The following is a 24,075-nucleotide window of genomic DNA, read 5'->3' as shown; positions in this document are numbered from 1 at the left end:
TGACCAGGCTGGTCTTGAACTCTTGACCTCAGGTGATCCGCCTGCCTCAGCCTCCCAAAGTACTAGGATTACAGGTGTGAGCCACCTCGCCTGGCCAATATTTTTTTTTTCTTAAAATATTAACCAGAAAAGGTAGGACACCCACCCAGGACAGGAGGTTTGTTGTTCTCAAGGCAACCCTGAGTTGCAAGCCCCAGAGGATATTGGGAACAATTTCCACTGTAGATAATGATCCTTTTTCTTTCCAGCCCTCTTGTGCCACAGATGCCCCCAGTTACCACCCTTAAGTGGGCTATGGGGTGCCCTCAGCCAATGCAAGCTCCAACTTCGTGGTCCTCCAGGAGTGGGTTTCTCCCTCTTGTAGAGGAGCCCTAGGAAAGTGTCCTTTGGCCTGGAGTCTGCCCCATCCCTGCTGTCACCTGGGCCATGCTTACAGAAGGGAAGTCCTTGTTAATGCACAGCTGTGCTCAGAGGGGAAGTCAGATGCCCAAGCCAGTTAAATATAGTGAATTTCCAAGCCAGGTGACTGCCTTGTGATGTGCTCTCGGTGATTTCTTTGCAAATTCTGCTGCTTTCCTTAGCACAAAGAGATCAAACTGCCTAGACATGTCTGCGTCTCTAGCTCTGGTTCCTTAATGAGAGAATGGGTGGCTGGGGAGGGACCCGCTTGAGTGTGTTCCGGGTGTAGAAGATGTTCTTTTGTTTACAGAACAACCTCACTTTCACGGGTGCCATCAATGGAGATGTCTACGTCTGGAAGGACCACTTCCTCATCCGGCTGGTGGCCAAGGCTCACACAGGCCCCGTGTTCACAATGTACACAACTCTTCGGGATGGACTCATAGTGACCGGCGGAAAAGAGCGGCCGTAAGCCAAAGCTCCTGTGGAAACAACTTGTCGTTTGTTGTTATCTTGGGAGAAACTGACAAAAGTGTCCCCAACTTGGAGAAAATGCAGATTGTCATCCTCCTATCTTTTTTGCATTAGGAAGATCAGTCTGCTCTCTCTCCAAGAGGGCCCTAAGTCAAGATCCTCACAAGGAAGAGAGGAGTGCAGAGGTGGTTTGATGATAGTTTAAAAACCTGAGAGAGGCATGGTGGTTCACACCTGTAATCTCAGCACTTTGGGAGGCCAAGGTGGGCAGATCACCTGAGGTCAGGAGTTCAAAACCAGCCTGGTCAACATGGTGAAACCCCGACTCTACTGAAAATACAAAATTTGGCTGGGCATGGTGGTGGGCGCCTGTAATACCAACTACTAGGGAGGCTGAGGCAGGAGAATGGCTGGAACCCAGGAGGCGGAGGTTGCAGTGAGCCGAGATCGTGTCATTGCACTCCAGCCTGGGCGACAAGAGTGAAACTCCATCTCAAAATAAATTAATAAATTAAAAAAAAAATCTTGAGAGGTATTCTTGAACAAACCACAGTGACTTTGCTGTTGATAAAACATTATTCTTAGTAGCTCTGTGGAGGAATGGAGGAAGGAGGAGAAGAGGGGAGATGCAGAAGCAAAGCCTGAAGACAGGAGAAACATTTCTATGTTCTAATCTAATAAAAAGTCTGAATTTCCAAATTACGTTTTCTTTCCTCCCAAGATAGTAGCATTTGAAGGCATTTTAGGAAATCTGCAAGCTCAGGAGGTTGGGATTGCTTAGCAGCAGGGCCTAAGAGAGAGGCTGCCTGGAGGGTCTGGACCCTGGAGGGTCTTTCCTTCTGGGCCCCAACTGTCCAGGACCCTGATGACTGGGAAAGAGGGGAGAGGGCTGGAGGGGGTAGTGGGTCTTAGGATGAGGGTTAACAGCCTGAGTCCCTTTCAATCTTTTTTAGGACCAAAGAAGGAGGTGCTGTAAAATTGTGGGACCAGGAGATGAAGCGCTGCCGGGCCTTTCAGCTGGAGACCGGGCAGCTGGTGGAGTGTGTGCGCTCCGTGTGCCGTGGAAAAGTGAGCACAGCCAGCTCCCCTGGGGGCTGGGCCAGGGAAGGGGGAAGTGTAGGTACCCTCCCAGCTGGCACTTTCTCTGGGCTGGTTTGTTTACTCCTTGAAACAAGGCCTCAATACGTGAATTGTGCTGTAGTGGGAAGCAGCTTAAGAGAGTCAGACTCCCCCAGGAAGAACCAGCTGGGTGACCTTGGGTGTGTTCCTTAATGTTTTTGTGTCCAGCACACAGGTTTGTCATGAGGTTTTTGTGAGGGTCACATATTTATACATGACAGTGCCTTTCATCTTACCTGGCATATAGTCCCATTCAGGAGATGTTAGCTACTAGTATTATAGATGATATCCTCATAAGCTCAGAGATACTAAATAGTTTGCCCATGCCCTAAGCTATAGGGCCAGTAAGGAGGAGGGTAAGGGCCACCAAACTGTCTGACTCAAAGCCATTGGTTTCCAACTCGTATTTGGGTAGCGTATCAAAAACAACTGTCGGGTTTTAAAGAATATGGATGTCCGGGCACCCACCTGGAGCTGGTGAATCAGAATCTCAGGAGTGGGACCTGGACCTGTATGTTTCCTTCTATTTCCTTCTATTTAAATTCCCCCAGGAGATTTGATGCACTTTAAAGCCAATCTCCAAACTTCTATTGAATACCTTGTGTTTGTTTTTAAATATCAGTCTAAGAATTTGCTTTCTAGATGCTGTCCATGAAAAAGGCAAACTGGATATGGAGTACCACATGATTCAAAACTGGGGATTTTGTTCTTAAATAGCTAAGTGATGCCCACCTGGAAGGCTAGTTATGGGAGATGAAGGCAGGACTATGCCTGGAGCCTGGAAGTTATCAGGAAGTAGTTTTTTTTTTGTTTTGTTTTGTTTTTTTTTGAGACGGAGTCTTGCTCTGTTGCCCAGGCTGGAGTACTGTGGCATGATCTCAACTCACTGCAACCTACACCTCCTGGGTTCGAGCGATTCTCCTGCCTCAGCCTCCCAAGTAGCTGGGATTACAGGTGCCCACCACCATGCCCAGCCAATTTTTTGTATTTTTAGTAGAGATGGGGTTTTCCCATGTTGGCCAGGCTGTTCTCAAAACTCCTGACCTCAGGTGATCCACCCACCACGGCCTCCCAAAGTGCTGGGATTACAGGCGTGAGCCATCACACCTGGCCAGGAAGCAGATTTTTGTTCAGTGGAAGGAAGAACTTACTAAGAGCTTGAGCTGTCCAAGAACAGGAGAATTGGCTGCTTTGCTCTGCAGTCACTGGAATATTCTAGCAGAGGCTGGGTGATGGAGGAGTCTTTGCTGAAGCTCTCACCTGAGGTAGCTGATGGAGAAAGGGCAAAGTAAGAGGGTGGAGAAGAGCAATTAAGAATGGACAGTTTGTTGTTAAAAACAAAACACTGGCCAGGCATGGTGGCTCACACCTGTAATCCCAGCACTCTGGGAGGCCAAGAGGCAGGCACATAACTTGAGGTCAGGAGTTCGAGACCACCTGGCCAATATGGTAAAACCCCATCTCTACTAAAAATACAAAAATTAGCCAGATGTGGTGGCGGGCACATGTAGTCCTAGCTACTGGGGAGGCTGAGGCAGGAGAATCGCTTGAACCCAGAAGGCAGAGGTTGCAGTGAGCCAAGATGTCACCACTGCACTCCAGCCCGGGTGACAGAGTGAGACCCTGTCTCAAAAAACAAACAAAAACAACACTTCTCACCCCTTCTTATTTTAATATTAACACTGCAAAGGCATTTTCTCAAGTTACTTTTTTTTTTTTTTAAAAGACAGGGTCTCACTGTGTCACCCAGGCTGGAGTGCAGTGGTGCCATCATCATAGCTCAGTGCAACCTCAAATTCGTGGGCTCAAGCAATCCCCAAGTTTTTCTAATAATAGTGGTGTTTTAAATTTTTTTAACTGTGGCCAAATAGACATAAAATTGACCATTTTGACCATTTGTAAATATACAATTCAGTGGCATTAGGTGCATTCACATGTTGTGCAGCCATCACCACCATCCACAGAACTTTTCTTGCAAAACTGTAGCTGTACCCACTGAACACTGACTCCCCTGTCCCCCACCCCCATTCACCGGCAGTCATCATTCTACTTTCTGTCTCCATGAATTTGTCTACTCTAGATACCTCATATGAGTGCAGTCATACAGTATTTGTCCTTTTTCTAATAGTGTTTCAATTACAACAGGGAAAAATCTTAGTGGGAACCAAAGACGGAGAAATAATTGAAGTTGGTGAAAAAAATGCTGCTTCTAACATCCTGATTGATGGTCACATGGAAGGGGAGATCTGGGGCCTGGCCACTCACCCTTCCAAGAACCTCTTCATCTCTGCCAGCAACGATGGCACAGCCCGGATCTGGGACCTGGCTGACAAGGTGAGGCCGACTCTGCCCAAACTCAGATGCCCACGAGTGGGCTGCGCGGCAGTGGGAGCTGAGCGAGGAGAGGCCCAGCCAGCATCATGGCAGAGACGGGGATGGGGCCAGGTAGGAGATCGAGTTAGAAAACCTAACGATAAAAGAAGCCCCACTCACCACACCCCGTCTAAACAATATAATTGAGAACGATTATTCTGTTGTCATGAAAGAACCCACAAAACTAAAAATATAGAGACAAATCATGTTTTCCCTGGATGAGAAGACTAAAAATGATTTAAAATGTCAAATGTTCTGAAATGGGCCTAATGTATTTCTGTCAAAATCCCAACAAGGTTTCTCTTAGAGCTTGGGAAGGCAATGTTAAAGTTCATCTGGAGTAAAACTGTGAAATAGCAAGGAGTGGCTGGGCGGAGCGGGGTGGGTGGGAGGGAACAAAGAGTTCTTGCCGATCCTCATGGCCTTATCCAGTGTTAAAACAAGTACTCAAGTTCAACTAATTAAAATATTTGGTTTCATTTTAAAATGGCTGGTAAGTGTTTGTCGTATTTTTAGTGTCAGAGTCACAGAATAGTCAGGTAAAAGCTTGAGTATGGTTGCTAGACTTTTAAGTTAGTTTCTGTAATTATTTATTAAACATTATTAGCAACAGCTGTCACTACTTGACTAACTACATAACACCAGCTGCTTCATGGACATGATCAGTGCCTACAATAACCTTGCAAAACCCTTATTAACATCGCTATTAGTAAAAATCGAAAAACTGAGATGTAATTTACCCAAACACACCCAGCTAGTAAGTGACAGGGCCAGGATTCAGAATTTGAACTAGCAGAGGCAGAAGCTCACACTCTTTCCCCTAAAGAAGAGGTTGGCAATCTACAGTTAAAGGCCAGATCGGGCCTGTGGCCTGTTTCTACAAGTCCAGCTGCCCTCATTTATTCAGGTACTGAGGCTGTCTTGTGCTACAGTGGCAAAGGTGAGTAGTTGCGACAGAGACTATGGCCCACAGAGTCTAAAGTGGGTGCTACCTAATCATTTACAGAAAAAGTTGGGCAGCCTGTGCCCTAAAACTTGTTGTCCCCCAAGCTGCTCTAATCAAGACATACAGCTCTTCTCAGTTATTCAGGGACATTTACTCTAAGAAACAAGAGATTTGGTGGCCTGCAGTGGCTGCGAGGGCAGCCTGACTTCTCTGGCCTGGTGCAGAATGTCTCCTGGAGACCAGCTGAGGGGGCCAAGAGCTCAGGTGACTTTCCTTTGCATCAATGTAGAAGCTGTTAAACAAGGTGAGCTTGGGCCATGCGGCCAGGTGTGCAGCCTACAGCCCTGATGGGGAGATGGTGGCCATTGGCATGAAGAATGGAGAGTTTGTCATCTTGTTGGTGAACAGCCTGAAAGTTTGGGGGAAAAAACGAGACCGGAAATCTGCTATCCAAGATATCAGGTACCTAAGTGGGTGGTCTGGGCATGGAGGAGAAAGGCAAGCATTCTGCTTACCAGTGGTTCCCATTCCAGCCACGGCTGGAATAAAGAACTCAGTTGTGAGAGGGTCACTTTCAACAAGCCACCTATGAAAGAATACCTTCTCCCACTCTCACTCTCAGACAAGTCTTTGCTAATTTCCATAAAAGTGTGGTTAAAATTACTTGTAAATGTCATTCTACATATTTCCCGGGGATGCGATACAGATAAATTGTTGAATTCTGTAGAATGCCAGGAGAGGCTGACCACATGTGAGTCACAAGGCGGCTCTCATTGCCTTTGGGCCTGGAAGGCCTGTCACAGACCAGCCTTCATGCCTGACCAGCCCCAAACAGCCCTCCTCATGGACTCTGCTCTCGGATTGCTTTTTCTAGAATCAGCCCAGACAACCGATTCTTAGCCGTTGGTTCTTCTGAACACACAGTTGACTTCTATGACCTCACTCAGGGCACAAATCTGAACCGCATTGGCTACTGCAAAGATATCCCAAGCTTTGTCATTCAGATGGATTTTTCTGCGGATGGCAAATACATTCAGGTATGCTTGGGGTTTACTTATATCTGGGGCAACCAATAATAACAGCAGTAATAACAATGGCCTATATTAATTGAGTCCTTACTGTGTGCCAGGCAATGTGCTAACTCACTCTTCACCAGAACTCCTTAAGTAGTTATTTTTCCATATTTTATAAATGTAGAAACAGAGGCTTAGAGAATTTAAGAACGTTGAGGAAATAGAATTTAAAATAATAAAGAGTAAGAAAAACAGGAAACACAAGCCCTAATCATCTTTAATCTGCCCCTCGCCACCTCCTCTTCAGAGTTTCCTGATTTCTAGTTTTCTGGGGCTACACCTAAGCCTTGTGCCGCTTCTGGTATTTATTCATGTCTTTCCCAACTCTACTGGGTAGAATGGCCCCTCCATACATGGGCCCTGGACTCCAGCCAGTGGGCCTGGAGTGAAAGCTCATCCCTGGGTCCCAGGGAAACTGACCGGTGGAAGGCATGGAGAGGGTTCCACTGCTGGGACTGATCCCTAAAAACAGAATGATTTCTCCAGCACTGAACAAATCTGCATTTGTGAGCTGGCCTGGAGCTGGATATTCACTGTAAAAGGAGAGAGGATGTATTTATTCATTCAACTATTTGCTGAACCGGGCACTATGCTAGACTTTTAGATGGACAGAATGAGACTGGTCCCATAACCACCCAAGGGGTTCACCTTGCCGGCTGCCTAGACAGAGCCGATTTCTCAAGACAGGGGAATTGCAATAGAGAAAGAGTAATTCACGCAGAGCTGGCTGTGAGGGAGACCGGAGTTTTATTATTACTCAAATTGGTCTCCCTGAGCATTCCGGAAGCAGAGTTGTTAAGGATAATTTGGTGGGTGGGGGGAGGCCAGTGAACCAGGAGTGCTAATTGGTCAGAGATGAAATCATAGGGAGTTGAAGCTGTCTTCCTGCACTAAGTCACTTCCTGGGTGGGGGCCACAAGATCAGATGAGCCAGTGTATTGATCTGGGTGGGGCCAGCTGATCCATCAAGTGCAGGGTCTGCAAAATATCTCAAGCACTGATTTTAGGAGCAGTTTGAGGGTCAGAATCTTGTAGCCTCCAGCTACATGACTCCTAAACCATAATTTCCAATCTTTTGGCTAATGTTAATCCTACAAAGGCAATCTGGTCCCCAGGCAAGAAGGAGGTCTGCTTTGGGAAAGGGCTACTACCATCTTTGTTTAAACCATAAACTATAAACTTTCTCCCAAAGTTAGTTCAGCCTACATCCAGGAATGAACAAGGACAGCATGGAGGTTAGAAACAAGATGGAGCCAGTTAAGTTAGATCTCTTTCACTGTCTCAATCATAATTTTGCAAAGGCAGTTTCAGTCCCTGCTTCCTGGAGCTTGCTCTATAACAGAGAAGACAAGCACTAAACAGACAATCACAAAATATAAATATAATTACAAATTGTGATTATGTGCCAAGAAGGAAAAGTACAGCATTCCGGGGAGCATGTAACAAGGTGCTGAATTTAGATGCACTTCCTCTCAGCAAGTGATATTTAAGCTGAGGTCTGCAGGGTGTGTAGGTGTTAGCCAACAGAGAGGTGGGAACATTGTTCCAGGCCATCTGCATGAAAGCCCTGAGGCAGGAAAGAGCTCAGCTTCCCAGCTCATTCCAGGAGAAGCACTGCAGGGAGAGAGGAAGCTGAACAGGAAGGCAGCAGCCATTCACTGCAAATGTCTTGATGGTAGGAAAAATGGTCTGTTTCCTTTAGAAGACTCCCAGAGCACCGAGGTTCAGGTTCTAGACACCTCAGAGATCATCTGTGTCAGCCACTGTCCATGAGAAACCTGCCTTACCTCTGTACCAAAGGTTCTTGGTTTCCTGTGAACTGGGATTCCTGTGTATCAGAAACACCTGGCGGCTTTGTTTACAGCAGAGATTGCTGGGCCCCACCCTTTCGGTGTCTGTCTGGGTAGGTTTGGGGTGGGGCCCAAATATTTGCATTTCTAACACATTTCTAGATGCAGCTGAGGTTGCTGGTCGGGAACCACACTCAGAGAACCGCTATCTTAGGACTCTGGAAAATAGCGAGAAAATGGATGAGAAGAAAGATGGGAAAATGGCCTGCTGTTGTTGTCATGGGCTGGCCATAGGCTTTGCAGCCTGGAGCTGAGCTTGGGTTTGGAGAAAAGCCCTAGGGATGCAGAGGCTGGGCATTGTTCTGGGAAACTGCGCCCAAAGGGAGTCTGTGGGACTGAGAAAGAACGTTGATGAACATGGCTTCCCTTCTACCTACAGGTGTCGACAGGTGCCTATAAGCGCCAGGTGCATGAGGTCCCCCTGGGGAAGCAGGTAACTGAAGCCGTGGTCATTGAGAAGATCACCTGGGCCTCCTGGACAAGGTGACTGACTGGAAGAAAAAACTTGAGGAAAAGGTCACAAGGGAGTCTCTTGTCTCACTCAGGCTCAGCCTCCAAGTTTGTGCAGGATCTGAAGAAGCTGAGAAATGGAGCTGTCTTTTCTTTTGGGGGTGAGGGTGGGAGGCTTCTTGGCACTAGTTTAGGTCACTGGCTTTGATCTGACCTAGGTTTTTGAAATGCGAAGCCCCTCTTTTTGTGTAATTTCTTCTACAAGTCTCCAACCCCTTCCAGCAAGTTCAACAGGAAACCATCTCCCGTCTCTTGGCCAATCCTAGTGCACAGTGAGGCCTCCATTCGCTAGGGGAAGGGAGTGGGAGGGCCAGACCCCGGCTTAGCAGGATGAGAAACAATGGCTAATTCATGGGAAAAGAGACCATTTAGCCTGTGAGTTGAAAGGAACCCCTGCTGTTCTCCCCAATACGCACATATTCAAGAGGACCACAGGGAACAGGGAGAGAATCAAAGATGGGGGTAACTTGTGTTTTTGGAGTGTAGGGGACTGAGGCAGAGGGGGAACAGTAAGAGCTGGCACAAATGTACAGAGGGGAAGGGGACAGATGCTTTCATGCCAGGAGAGCCACATGGCTGTACTGAATTACATAAAACAGCACCAGGGACCAATTTCATGGAATACAATTTTTCCAGAGACCAGGTAGGGGGTGGGGTTTCGGGATGAAACTGTTCCACCTCATAAGGAGCTTGCAACCTAGATCCCTCACATGCTTAGTTCACAATAGGGTTCGCACTCCTATGAGACTCTAATGCTGCGGCAGATCTGACAGGAGGCGGAGTTCAGGTGGTAATGCTCCGCCACCACTGCTCACCTCCTGCCCTGCGGTCGGTTCCTAACAGGCCATGGACCAGTACCGGTCCGTGGCCTGGCTGTTGGGGACCCCTGATGTTAAACATCCCTCTCTTCCTTATCCCTGGGAGGTGATGACTGACTGCAAGGAGCCTTCGTCGTGACTTCCTTCTATCCTAACCCCTCTCTCTGTTGGAACAGCGTCCTCGGAGATGAAGTCATTGGAATCTGGCCACGAAATGCAGACAAGGCTGATGTCAACTGCGCATGTGTGACCCACGCTGGCCTGAACATTGTCACAGGAGATGACTTTGGGCTGGTGAAGCTCTTTGATTTTCCATGCACAGAAAAATTTGTGAGTGTTCCTCAGAGTAACCTCCCTGCAGGTTCTCTGTTTGGCCGTCTGCAGGAGATAGGGGCCACGTCTAGATGGCCCTCTGGGAGACACAGAGAAACCCTGTCCCGGTACAGTGGAAATATGGCAATGAGTTTTTCACCTCCTGGAGGGGCAGTCCTGGAAGCCAGAAGGGAGGATGGAGGGTGGATAAAATGACCTGAAGTGGGGCAAGGATGAGAGGCAGGAAAGTCAGCCAAAGGCTGGCTAATAGATGAGTCCAGACCAAATGGAAGTCCCCAGTGAAGGAAGGTTCTGGGAGCAGGGGATTTGAGTGCTGGAAGTAGTCTGTGGTTGCTGAGAGGAGCCAGGGTCTCTTAGCTGTCTCCATTCACTTTTGCTCACAGGCCAAACATAAGCGATACTTTGGTCACTCGGCTCACGTGACGAACATCCGTTTCTCTTATGATGACAAGTATGTGGTCAGCACTGGAGGAGACGACTGCAGGTACTAACCTAGCTGACCCAGTTCTTACTCCACAGGCCTGGCCAGCTCTCCCTCCCCATCTCAGGCATCCCGTGGGTCAGCCTCTCCCAGGGGCGTGAGGAGGGCTGATGTGGGGCTAATAAACAGGAAATTCCATGAGTCCTCATGAAGGCAAGTACTTTCCAAGATAAGGCATTGACTCTTTGGTGACTGTCAACCCAATGGTTGTGACTGGAGCTGTCCTGGGATGGCATGGGCATGTGATAGCTACTCTGGGCACCGCTGGGGGAAAGGGACAGGTGGATGAGACCCGAGATGGCTGATTTGAGTAGAAGCTCTTGGCAGCCCATGGGCTTTTGTGCATAATCAGGAGGTTAGAATGCAAATTCATCTATATGTCCTTTTAAGAACTCCCAGTTGATCACCAGTGTTGGGAATTTCTTTATTTACTCTAAATAGAGTATAGAGGAACAGGTCTAGGTCATTCTAACTCACTCAGCTTCCCCATTTCTGATGAGCTTCATTGTAGCATGAATACTGGGTTCTATTCAGCCCAAGCAAAACTCCTGAGGGGATAAAGATGAAATACAGGCCTTCTGATACTTCCTGGTGGTCTGAGTTAGGTTGTAAGAAAGGCACCTATAAAGAATCTCAACCCACTTCCCACTCAAAAGCACTGTGTATTTCTCATGGCCTGCCTGGGAGCACCCATCTCCAGCCTGCTGTGCTGGCTACTTCTGGCACTTATAGCCCTTGAGATAGTACCGACAGCAGCTCCCTGTGGAGTGCTAACACCCGTTCAAAGCAGCACCAACCCAATTGTGAACAAGCTAGGAGTAAAAGACGTAAATGAATTGGTCACCCCAATGCAGGGGATACAGACTTGTTTTAATATAAAAAAGAAGTGGCATTAACCGTGCAGGGCTTGTGGGCCTTTGTAGGCATGGGAGCATGCTGTGATCCCTGGTTCTGTGCTGAACACTCAAAAGGGCTCTCTGACTCAAGTGGAGGTGATAAACCTTTTCAATAGTAACAGGAGAGAGTGTGATATCAAAGTGCCAGAAGTCCTCACGGACCAACATTTAGCACAGACATTCAAACTGCTGAAAGAACCAAACAGAACTCAACTGAAAAAAACAGACCTTTTAAAAAAAAGCAATAGATCTTAATTTGGTGGCAAGATCCCTGGTTTACCTTTTGAAGTCAAAATGTTCAATACATCACCCGAGCTTGACTTTTGAGCACTTGTTTTTTGCCACTTGACACAAGTATGATGTCCAGCTATGCAAAATGACTGTTTGATCTGCCTTTTCAGTGTATTTGTGTGGCGATGTCTGTAAAATGCCAGAAGCCTCTTATGTTATTGCTGCTGCTGCTATCAGCCAGCAACTGCAGAGGCCATGCTGAGGTGCCTCCTTGCCACCAGCCGTTGGGAAATGCCTACCATGCTGCCCCGGACGCACAAGCTCAAAACGCTGCAGAAGTTACACAACTGCTCCCATAATCTGGACTCTCCAAAACCGTGATGCCACGAAGGAAGGTCAAGTTTTAAAATGTTAAGACTGCTTGCCTCTGTTCCTGAGACTAAACACTATACATACTAACTACATTGACAAAGAAATCCTATCTGATAATGTAGCCCGCTGACAAATTTTGAAGCCTCGGTTACCCTAACCAATATGTAGCTTTTAATTTGCATCAAAACTTTTACAAAGATGTTTTGCTATTGTTTCTATATACTTCAAGAATGTTCATTTTTACCAATAAGTTGAACAAGACAGCCTAAGTTAGATGCACCGAAGTACTAGAAATATCGCTAGCCTCTGTTCTCCAGTTTAGCTTTCAAAACCAAATGAGCCATGTATAAAGGAGTTGAGAAACTTAATTTTTAAATGTTTCATTTGCAGAGTTTTATATCCATTAAGTGCCTTTGAAAGTTTCCAGTTGTGTGGGCTGCTGTCTCACCTCCCACCAATTTCTCCTTTCTCCATATGGTGCTAAAACTTCAAAGCTGAGGAGGGCTGCAGGACCCTTAGCAGATTCAGTGTGTCACCCTTGTCCTGTGTTCACACCAAGGCTTCCTAAATGAAAGACATCGGTTACCTGCTTATGGGAAGGTGAGCAGCAAAGGAATTGAAGTTCGGGACAGGGTAGAATTATGGGTTTTCATTGTGTTTCGTGCCAAACCCACAAAATCCAAAATAGAATTCAAGTTAAACAAACTTCTACTACAAAATGGAAGGGGAAAAATGCTCAGGAAGGTCCAGGAGAATGAGCTGACTTATCTCGTTAAATCTTAAGATAAATGAGGTAACCCAAGGCTGCACCTTGGTGTACCACCCTGAGTGGAGTTGAGGTGACTTCATTTGATTGCTTCAGGCGAACTATATAGGTCAAGTCCAGATTATAAAAAAATTATCTGCAGAACAAATTGTAAACCCAAGGAATAGCTGGTAAATCAAAATTATAAAGTGAGTTAGAGTTCCTTGGAGTTGGTTGTATGACAGAATATGACTTGGACAATCTTTACCAGAAGCCATCCGTAAGCCCCTCAGTCACACTTTCCATGTAGCTGACCAGTGACTACAGGATGTGGCTGACAGTGCTCACTGAAAGGAGAGTTGGTGAGGGACTGGTGGTTCTGAGCACATAAATGCCTATCAGTCCTTCCGGTCAGTGAACGAAAATTCTAGACCTACAGTTACTGGCTACTTGCATTTGTCAGTTTAGAGAAAAGGTAAAATGAGGCATTTTCAATTATAGAATAGACTAACATTTACCACAGAAGTGCTTCAGCATTCTAAATGGATTAGATCACTCATTAAGCTATTTTTATATGCCAATTTACTAATGCCTTACATCAATCCACTAATAGGTTGTTGGGCCCGCAGTAGAGTCCCTATGCAGTCCCAATTCTGTTTTCTGTAACCATGTGACTGGTGATGCAGAGTGATAACCATGTCTGCCTATCTTGTACTAGACTCTTCATGCTGATCGGATCTTGCATTGAAATAACCATGTGGAAGAACAATGAATCGATTAATGATGACATGTACAACCATATTTAAAGAGCAATAGTGTCCGTGTGTCATGAAAAACTTATTTGTAAACGTTTATATGGTATGATTTTATGTATGTTCATAAATCCTGCACTGTATGATATATGTTAAAATATTGGTGCATGAATTTATTTTCAAAGTATAAAACACATCACTTAAACATTTTATGTGTCAAATAAAATTTGATTATGTAAACACATTTGTTGACTTTTGTTTCCACAGTAAACAGCTGCACCATCAGCTGAAAAAACCCTTCCAAAAGCACAAGCTACCATTCACTCTACCGTTCGCTGGTTGAAGCAGTTTACCCACTGTGTGCATTTTTAATCTGCTGCAATTTCATGAAATGAAAATACCAAAGCATATTTTAAGTCTATAAGCTTTATTGATACTTTTTGCTTTTACAGTTCACAATGCATTCCACAGATTTAGTTCAGTACAGCTTAAACCACAATGGTATAAATCTTCATTTTGTAATTTCTTGCATAACAATGTTTGATATTTGCAAACAACATTTTTGGAAGCATTAGATTCAGTCCATAGATTCTGTGACAAAATTAACTAGAGTAAGTCTGTGCAATGAAATTGATGTTGGAGTTCTATGTGTGTGGCATTTCATGTTGAAAACAGATGGTAGTACTCCTAGAAATATTTCTTCTTCTTCTAGCTTATGTGCTTTGGAACTACACATGTATAACCAATGACTGACTCTGAAATATCAAGCACTGTGGGGTGGCTGGAAGGTAAAGGTCTAAGCTTTGTGAAACACTATACATATATAATCTATATTTACTTATATTGGCAATTAATATAACAGTAAAAGTCACAATACACCTAGAACATACCAGAAAAGCAAGCTTTGTCATTCCTGCTTTACCGGTATGATCTCGTCTAAACATTTCATTTCAGAAAATCTGCATCAATCTACACGGACCATACACAGTGCACAAACTGAAAAGGGCTTTTTTTTTTTTTTTTTTTTTCTAGCTCCACCATCTCTGCAACTTGCCAAGATGTGGCAAGACTACCTGCAACAAAGTAAAATATACAGGTTTTTTATTCCACCAGTGCCTCAGATAGGAAAAAGATATGATTACGGTTTAAATCCATACATAGCAGCTTACAATACTTAAGATGATGAACACATGGCAGTCAAGACAGGTAATTTTTCCTCACAACAGTGCATGGCTAAAAATAAAGATCTAACAACGATCTGTGAAACTGCACTGCAACGTCAAGGTTCGTTCTTCCCTGACCCTCCCCCGTATAATCAAATGAATATCCCCTTTAAAGATGAACTCCTACTAATTATTTTGGGCGTTTTCATTCAGCTTTGCGCTTCAATCCAGGGATTTTCGCTTGGATTCTGAAAATGAAAAAGTCAATGTAAATATCAGTTTTGTTTGCTGCTGCTTAAAATACCATCTTCCAAGAACTACTTGTATGTTATTCAGCTAATACAAGAAATGAAATCCTTAAAGCTGCCTAATTCTAAGCTATAATTTTGCCACCTTGGCCTCATGAATTAGATTTAAACAAAGCCTTAAACACATAATAAACCCAGAAACGAATGGTCCAAATGTTAGAAAAACAATCTTTTGGCAACTCTGAAGTCACACTTAAGGTCTGATAGAGATTTGTTACTCATTATGCCTGCAATATGAAAATACTGTTCTCACAATCCAGCACACCTTACCCTAGTAAAAACACTGCAGATTTTAAATACTTACTTAGCCATAGCATCTTTAACATTCTTATTTGCAAGTCCTAGATAATGATCTATCTGTGCCTGAAAGAGAGGTATAAAGGAATTATTACCGTTGCTAAAGAATCTTATTAACCACTACTATGTGTCAAGCTAAAGGCTTAAGAAACCATCACACTTCTCATTTTTGTAAGACACTGAAAATGGGCACTAATACATTCATAAATCCCATGTAATAGAGTGAGTGCTCTATTCTGAAGTCAGCAGTTAGTTAGGAAATTACCTGATGCCGTTCATAAATAACAGGAACACTGAAGAGTGAAATGAGAGCTGAAAAGGGAAATATACAACTTTTCAAAAAGAATGGAATGATTTGGGAGGAATAAACACTCAAAAAACTATTAAACTGGCAACTCAAGATAACCAAGCAGTGTTCCTAATCAATGAATAAAAACATAAGGATCTCTGGATGCATCTGCCGTTGAGGAGCCACTCCAGAGGAATGAATGAACTGTGTGAGGCTGCAGTTATTAGAGCTAGGAACCATTTCTAGCTTCAAATCATATCACAGTGAGATTTCATAAAATAAAGGTATCCCTGGTTAGATTTATGACTGCACCATCATATAAAGCCACCCTTCATCTGGTTTATCACTGTTTGTTAGTAGGAGCTGTCTTCAGCAACTAAGGTAGCATTTCAATAAACTGGGAAGCAGTATCACCAACTTATTTAAAGAGAATACAACCTCAAACTTATTTTGAGATGGAGTTTCACTCTTGTTGCCCAAGCTGGAGTGCAATGGCACGATCTCGGCTCACTGCAACCTCTGCCTCTTGGGCTCAAGTGATTCTCCTGCCTCAGCCTCCGGAGTAGCTGGGATTACAGGCGTGCGCCACCACGCCCGGCTAATTTTTTCTATTTTTAGTAGAAATGGGGTTTCACCATGTTAGCCAGGCTGGTCTCGAACTCCTGGCCCCAGGTGATCCGCCCACCTCGGCCTCCCAAAGTGCTGGGATTACAGGCATGAGCTACCGTGCCCGGCCCACATTTTCATCCCCTACTTTTCATACAATGAGAATATTCTCCACTAAAATGTCTAAGCTCCTGGCACACAATCTTTCCAGCAATTTGTCATCCCAATGGCTTTATAGACTTACCCAAAATCAGTAGTGTCAGACCATTAAACAAGGCACCAACATAGGTAAATACCCACATCAACACTGCAAACTATAAGAAAATAACATTAGCCCATTATAAACAAAATTCAAGTAAAGTTTCTTAATTATGCTTTCAAAAGCATCCCAGCTAAATGCCTACCTACAAAAGGCATACAACTTGAAGACTGGGTAAAGTACCATGAACAGTTCACTATTAAGTCACGAGTCTCAATTATGAATTTCAAAATCCTAAAATAATTAATAGATTTGACCCATTTTCTCTGGACTACACTACCAAGTAGTTGATTCTGCTGAGATCAGAAAATATACCAAGGGTGCATCTTACCCCTCCAGCACTAACAACATTTAGCTTTTAAATGGGAAGACTATTATAAAGGTGTTATGAGAATTGTCTATTAAAATTGATTTCAAAGTATGAACTAGTTGAGTGCTTGAAGATATATGAGCTGAATAATTCAGACATTAATATCTCAGCTGATAAGCAATAATTGGGCAAAGAGTACTTATCAGGGAAATTACGTTTCAGGTACCAAAAATATCACCTCTAGCCTTTGAAGGATCAGGCACAAAGTCAGTCTGAATTGTGTTAAACATTGGTCATCATCAATTCCTTTGCTTTCTAATTCAAGGCCTTCATGTGTATGTCTGGCAATCACTTTGACCTACTTAGTAGGTAACAAACACGATGCCACCAGCTACAGTGATTATTTAGGCTTATGTAACAGTATAAATGAAAAGGGGAGTAGTAGAGCACCCCCATTATCTAAAGCGGGGATCAGCAAACTTTCGCTGTGAAGAGCTAGACAGTAAAATTTTAGGTTTTATGGGCCACATAGGGTCTGTGTCTCATATTATTCTTTGTTGTTGTCATAACCCTTTAAAAATGTACACCACCCACTCTTAGCTCCCACACTATACAAAAACAGGCCGTGGCCCAAACAAGCAGTGGTTTGCTAACCCTTGATCTAAAGCATATATCTTTCTCCATGTATTAAACGAACTCTGACTGAATGCTTACTGACCATTAATTAAGCAGTCAAACATTAGTAAGCATATTTATTACAGCTTAGGAAGACACTTTGGATGACTCTACCAAGCAACAGTTCTACAAATAGCAACACTCTGGTCACCCTAACTGAATTTAACTAATGTTCAAGTCAGTAAATATCAGGCATTCTTAATATCTGTCAATTGAAAAAAAATTTTTTTAAGCTGCCGTATTCTTAGCAATTGCTATTGGAACCCCTGGTAGAAAGGTTTGAAGGATGACTTCAGTTAGTAAGGCTTTTCTCTCACAGTTTTATAGACTCCTATTGCTGAAGCTAAATATAACTTTTGCACTTGAGCAAGTTTACTATAGAGCAAGAGAGTTATTTTTATCCATCACTATCCACAAGTCTAAAGGGAAAAGTATTGACCTTCCATATTTTAGAAGAAATTACTCTAGCAACGAAGATGCCGTTAACATGACAGAAGATAGTAACAAACACAAGCTAAAATAACTCCTCATTTGGTCATTACAGTCACTGACAAGGCTTCACTCCAAGTCCACAGGGGAAAAGCCCAAGACTTCACACCTGAGCCACTGAAGGGGCTCAAATGTCACTTGCCTCTTTGAGAACACTTCCTAAAAGCCAGGCTATCCCAAGACAAAGAGAAGAACACAGGGAGGTCTCAAATGTCCTTAGGGCCAGGCAGGTGACATACATGTATGTGAGAGGCTGGGAGAGAATTGAGGCACACAGTGATATGCATTCTTCCTCTCAAAGGGGCACTTACAACCCTGCTCCATATGCTGTGGCCATGCAAATATTCCAGGCCAGTGTTGCCAGAAATGTACACTTTTGTGTGCTATCATATAATTTTTAAATGTTGCAGCTATGTTGAGAAAACTGAACACTTCGGGGGCCCAAAACAGAAATAGTGGTTAAGTGTATCCAGGGAACACACCACCAGGAGAGAAAGGGGTGGCAGCAAGAACTAACCTAGAGAGTAACCATTATTAATGGGAATCCACCACAAATGATGGATTTGTAACATGGCAGGAATAAGGTCAATAAACACTTTAAAGAAGCAAACAGGCTGCTCTCATTTTGGACTTAACAAATTCTACACGATTCCATGGCAAATACTTTGCAACATTATAGCCAATACTTATTAACTGAAGAGGTCAAAGCTTATCTCTCCATTGCACAGTATAGAGACTGGAGGAAGGAGGCCTAAAATGTAATGAAGATCTAACAAATACTTACTGAAAAGGGGCGAGGGCCACGTCTGGTTTATCTTTCTTCCAGGGCAATAAGAGAATTAAATTCACTGTGTATAACACACCTGATTAAAGAGCTCTGCAGATTTGTGATGTTTCAATTTGGGGGAAGGGGTATCTTTAAGGCAAACGGTGGGAGAGTGCTTAGTAAGATCTCAGAAATTACTCTGGCAGTTCTGACCATTTCAAAACTTTCCTGCACTCTCAAACTCTTAACTCTACTTGCCCTTCTGTGTCTCCTTCAGATTCATTCATTAGTTGGTAGTTTGGACTCTCTCTATATCCCCAGCCCATTTCCTTCTAATTTTTCTGAGAGCTCAAGAAACCTGAAAGGAAGCTGTCAAAATGTGAATGTTAACAGCTGCCTATGAGCCTGAGAGCTAGATTTTAGTGTTCTTCTGGGTCAGCTATTTCTGGAGCTCAGGCCGTTTTTTTTTTTTTTTTTTTTCTTCCCCTCACTTTCAGATTTAAGATTGTGTTCTGGAACATTATAGTTGCGCCTCAATTACAGAAAAGTAAGAACCTCTGCTGAAAATACCTGGTCTTAGTCCCTAAAAAAGTAAAATTATTAGACAACTTTTTGGGATTTGAGGTTTCAAAAGACAGGAACCCGCTAAGAAGGCTCAGTCAGACTCAATTAGCCCAAAAGCTGAGCCCAGTAGGCATTGTCATATGCTTTTCTTTCATAATTGGGGGTGGGAAGCGGGGGGAGGGAGGATTTATAGTTTAATGCCACAACTTTTTAAAACAGTGATTTTTGCCATACTATTTGACTAGGAAAATGATCGTTGCTCACTCTATAAATACTTGAAATCTTTTCTAGGACTTAGAAGTTTGTAGTTAATTGCAAAGGAGCAAAACAAACGGAACATTACACAAGAATTTAAAAGGAGAACTCTGCAGAACATGTCTTATTTTTATTCGCCCAAGTCAACCACCAGGAAACTTGGACCAGGCACAAAGATGCCCATCATTTCACACCGGCGTTTATAAAAGGACTAATGAGCCCTGGAGTTTGGTTATTTTTTTGATCACATTTTGAAAGGCCAGGCTCCTCCTTCACTGCCCCCGCCAAAAGGCAATAAGCAAGGAAAAGGTTTCACATGCTAGCAAGAGCGGCTCTAAAATTTCAATTTCTGAGGAAGATGGTTTCAAATGGAAATAGTCATAATTGTAGGCTGGGCATGGTGGCTCACACCTGTAATCCCAGCACTCTGGGAGGCCAAGGCTTGGCAAAACCCCATCTCGTCTAAAAATACAAAAATTAGCTGGGCGTGGTGGCGGACGCCTGTAATCCCAGCTACTCAGGAGGCTGAAGCAGGAGAATCACTTGAACCTGGAAGGCAAAGGTTGCAGTGAGCCTAAGATCGCACCACCGCCCTCCAGCCTGGGTGACAGAGCAAGACTCTATCTCCAAAAAAAAAAAAGAGCTAGTGATAATTGTGACCCAGAATCTAAAAATGTAGATATAAATTTGAGGGCACACAACAGATTTTGCATTTATGAAGACAATGAGTTATAGAGATACGTCTTTCAAATTGTTGTTTAAAAACTATTATTTTGTAAACACAGAGCTTGATAAAAATGTCTTTTCTAAATGACAAAAATTTAGAAATGAGAATAATTTCTACTACATTTTCCTGAAATTAAGATGGTTTCCATTTTCCTAGCTATGAATCATATAAAATCAATGTAATTCCAATAAAAAGCTACTTCCTATAAATTTTTAAAAACTCATTCTTATTTAAATAAGAAAAAACATTCATCTAAACTGGAGAGACTGGGGCTATTAGCAAACTTCCCATAAATTTAAAATCTGACTATAAGGCATTAAAATAAATCCGTTTAAACAAGGTAAATACATTTTTCCTTATGTTGAAAAAGTAAAAAAAAGAATGGGAATCGGAAAAACATTTTTTGCTTGCTTTAGGGTGACAGAATATAACTTTCCCTACCAGTTTTTGTGGCTAAAAGGCAAAAAGTAATACAGTCCACTATTAAGGGACTTAAGATTAAGATTTTAATAATTTTTTTTTTTTTTAAACAGACAGGGTCTCACTCTGTTGCCGTGGCTGGAATGCAGTGGTATGATTATGGCTCACTGCATCCTCCACCTCCTGGGCTCAAGAATCCTCTTGCCTCAGCCTCCCAAGTAGCTGGGACTACAGGCATGGGCCACCATGGCTGGCTGATTTTTTAGTTTTTTTTTTTTTTATACAAACAGTCTCACAATGTTGCCTAGGCTGGTCTCAAACTCCTGGCCTCAAGCAATCCTTCCGCCTTGGCCTCCCAAAGTGCTGGGATTACAGGCGTGAGCTACTGTGCGTGGCCAGGAAAACCTTCTTCTTTTTAAAATGCTCTCTATATAAACAAAAACTGTGGTGGATCAGTGTGGCCATACACAGAAGTCTCTCTAGAAAGGTAATCCTATCAAGCATTTTTACAAAAAAGCAAAGTGATGTTTTTTTTATCAGCTTCCTTTTTCAATAAAAGCTGTTTTAAGGAAGTATTCAGTATTTCTGTAGTACCCTTATATTCAATGGAAACAAACACATGGAATCTGTACTACTCATATACAATGACATTAGGAAAGGGTTTAGCTAAATTCTTGTGTGGCAAAATCACAAGGTTTATTGTTTATCAAGGAAGACCTTTCATGTACATTATCAGAGTGTGCACCTGAATTACCAAGGGCTTTACCTTTCATGGGGAGAAAAGGACAGATTCCCTGCCTTATTCATTTGCCTCTAGATTTTGAGATCTAAATGCCAGGTTCACTTTAAGTGCTAACATGATGAGGCAACTGTTATTTATTTGCAGTCCTAAATGAATTGCCAGCTGGGGAAGTCACCAAGCAGGTTTCCTTGAGCTCTGGGCTTGCCAAAAACACAACTCAGGGAAACCAATCAAGTATGTTTTTCTTCTCTTTTCTTTTTAAAAGGATTGCTAATCCTTAAGGATAAATTATAATTTTAATGAAAGTCCTTTTTTTCAATACTAAGAAACAACAAGTGTTCCAGAAAGGAAATCTGTCTCATCATGTGTTACTTTCTGTTACTTTCAAATTAGCAGTCACTCAATGCAAGAACTTATCAAGTTCGATTTCTCTCATTTATGCTAGCTTCCTCATGAATAACATGATTGCTTTTACAAAACAATGTAGTTTTCAAAAGAAATTAAAAGATAAGATTTAACAAAGAAATTATTTCTCAAAACTTTTTTTAAAAAGTCCTCATATTCGATTCTCAAATACGTGTGCACAACAGAGATTTAAAATGTTTCTTAAGATCTCATCAGCCCCTTTCTAACATTTTCTCTCTCCTCTTGCCCCGTATCTACAAAATGGACTGTGTATGGATGAAAATTTTCTCTGAAAGAATAAATAAGTTTTCTTTTGATTAAAGACAAGTGGAAACTTTATACTCAAACTCAGAAAACTAGAGCATAATGAATCATTCCCAGATCAATTTTTTTAAAAAATAGATTTATTCAAAATGACATTTCTCTCAAGAAAAATGTTAAATTGTAGACATATAGCTGCCTTCACTGCTATACTGTGCAAACATGGAGGATGACTTTTGGTGTATCTCTGTTGCCGTGTTTATTGAATCTATAAAAACAACAAGCATCTCTCCTCTCCTAAGCTCACCAGGCTTTTCTTTGAAGTCGCCTCTCTCCCCCACCAATCTTTGACTACTAAATTCAGAGATGGTTCTTTGCTGTTTGAAGCTCTGAATTACTACTTATAGACAGTACTTCTTCTCAGTCAATTCCTACCCACAAACCATCCATCTTAAACGGCATCAGTACCTCCTTCTCAATCACTTTTCACACATGTTCTACCCTAGAAGTCAGCTACGTATAGAAGGTAATAATACATGAATAGGAACTGGTTTCCTCTAGGCTGTATGTACAAGGTTCTATTTCATTTGCTCCAAACTATTTTTAGTTGATCTCTTTTGAAACTTATTAACCAAACATGCCAAACAACATAACCGTAATCTTTTTATTTACAGACTAACATCGGATCATTTTAAAACATCACTACAGATTTAGTCACTAAATGCAACCACTCTATACGAAAGAGGTAAGTAATAAAAGGAAACTACATTATTTACCCTTGATGTTATTAGGAAGTAACTTAAGTTCCAAGTCATAAATAAAAATAAGAGATGCGGCTGGGCGCAGTGGCTCATACCTGTAAGCCCAGAGACGCAAACAGCTGAAAATAATGTATCAACTACTAGGTTATAAAGGCTAAAATGGTTTTTTTTTGTTGTTTTTTTTTTAAAAAAAGCACTTTAAGCACTTAAACCTATTTTGACCAGTTCAGAAATTGTTTTTCTGAGTCTAAAGGCCCAGTCACCTTATTGCTACTATATCCTTGGCATGTGTGATAAATATAAACTAGAACATTCCTCTTGGAAATGAAAAATAAAAAATTATGAGAATTACCACCACTACATTTCTGCCCAGGCTTAGATTGGAAACAAGTCTGCCTGTTTTCTGCAGAGTCACAGGCAAGAGCATATACAACACAAATGACAAGTTCTATGAAAAAGAAAAGCACTACAGGTCCAGCGCTTCAGGCTTAAATTACACAACTGTGGTTTAGTGCCTGTTTCGTCAGTCAGAACTTTGGGAGAGTTTATTTGCAAGGTGAGACTCTTAACAGCTGCTTATGTAGCGAGATCCAAAAACTAAAGAAAAACTTCCAATGATTACCAGTTGAAGATTAGTTGAAGTGTTTCAGAATATTAAATCTTATCTAGAATAAGAAAGAGTCCAAGATATGAAATAGCTTTCATGTATGTATGAATCACATACAAGCTAAGAAACTAAGTGCTAGACTGTAAAGCAAAGTCAGAATGAATAAATCTGATAATGCATTAGACGATCTTTATGCTTATAGTCAAAATTCCGATTAATTTCCTTTTCTTTTAATCTTTATGATTTCCAAAAGTATTATTTTATATATATATATGTATATATATATATATAATTTTTTTTGAGACAGAGTTTCACTCTTGTTGCCCAGGCTGGAATGCAATGAGGTGACCTCAGCTCACCGAAACCTCTGCCTCCCGGGTTCAAGCGATTCTCCTGCCTCAGCTTCCTGAGTAGCTGGGATTACAGGCATGCACCACCACGCCTGGCTAATTTTGTATTTTTAGTAGAGACGGGGTTTCTCCATGTTGGCCAGACTAGTCTCGAACTCCTGACCTCAGGTAATCCACCCGCCTCGGCCTCCCAAAGTGCTAGGATTACAGGTGTGAGCCACCACACCCGGCCCACAAGTATGATTTATAACTTATTCTCCTTTGAAAAGGAATACAGGACTCTCTGTATTAAGTATGACCAAAAAAAAAAAAAGGGAATAGCACTTCTTCATCCTTATTTGATTGGATTCTGAATTTTAAAACACAAGTTTACAGCCATGTGATTTAATTAATATTTATCATTTACTTGAATATAGAAAAACAGAATTTTACACTCAACTCTCTTGATA

General features: G+C 42.5%; 2 protein-coding genes across 4 annotated transcripts in view; one reads left to right on the top strand and one right to left on the bottom strand.

Moving 5' to 3' along the window:
- The window catches only part of EML6 (EMAP like 6), a 262,879-nt gene extending 248,418 nt beyond the window's left edge, over positions 1–14,461 (top strand). The window contains exons 34-42 of the mRNA XM_055107940.2: positions 710–867; positions 1,827–1,941; positions 4,138–4,326; positions 5,601–5,773; positions 6,186–6,348; positions 8,614–8,717; positions 9,739–9,892; positions 10,279–10,379; positions 11,674–14,461. Of these exons, the coding sequence (XP_054963915.1) occupies positions 710–867; positions 1,827–1,941; positions 4,138–4,326; positions 5,601–5,773; positions 6,186–6,348; positions 8,614–8,717; positions 9,739–9,892; positions 10,279–10,379; positions 11,674–11,698 (1,182 nt within the window). The 3' untranslated portion in view covers positions 11,699–14,461. The remainder of the gene's footprint in view (positions 1–709; positions 868–1,826; positions 1,942–4,137; positions 4,327–5,600; positions 5,774–6,185; positions 6,349–8,613; positions 8,718–9,738; positions 9,893–10,278; positions 10,380–11,673) is intronic.
- The window catches only part of RTN4 (reticulon 4), an 81,256-nt gene continuing 70,963 nt past the window's right edge, over positions 13,783–24,075 (bottom strand). For all 3 annotated transcript variants that reach the window (XM_008956255.4, XM_034953151.3, XM_034953152.3), the window contains 4 exons: positions 16,280–16,349; positions 15,406–15,452; positions 15,148–15,206; positions 13,783–14,783 (listed from right to left, as the gene is read on the bottom strand). In XM_008956255.4, coding sequence (XP_008954503.3) covers positions 14,741–14,783; positions 15,148–15,206; positions 15,406–15,452; positions 16,280–16,349 — 219 coding nt within the window. In that variant the 3' untranslated portion in view covers positions 13,783–14,740. The remainder of the gene's footprint in view (positions 14,784–15,147; positions 15,207–15,405; positions 15,453–16,279; positions 16,350–24,075) is intronic.

This window comes from Pan paniscus, chromosome 12, assembly GCF_029289425.2.
Source record: "Pan paniscus chromosome 12, NHGRI_mPanPan1-v2.0_pri, whole genome shotgun sequence".
Classification (NCBI taxonomy): Eukaryota; Metazoa; Chordata; class Mammalia; order Primates; family Hominidae; genus Pan; species Pan paniscus.
This window is presented reverse-complemented; position numbering and strand designations above follow the sequence as displayed.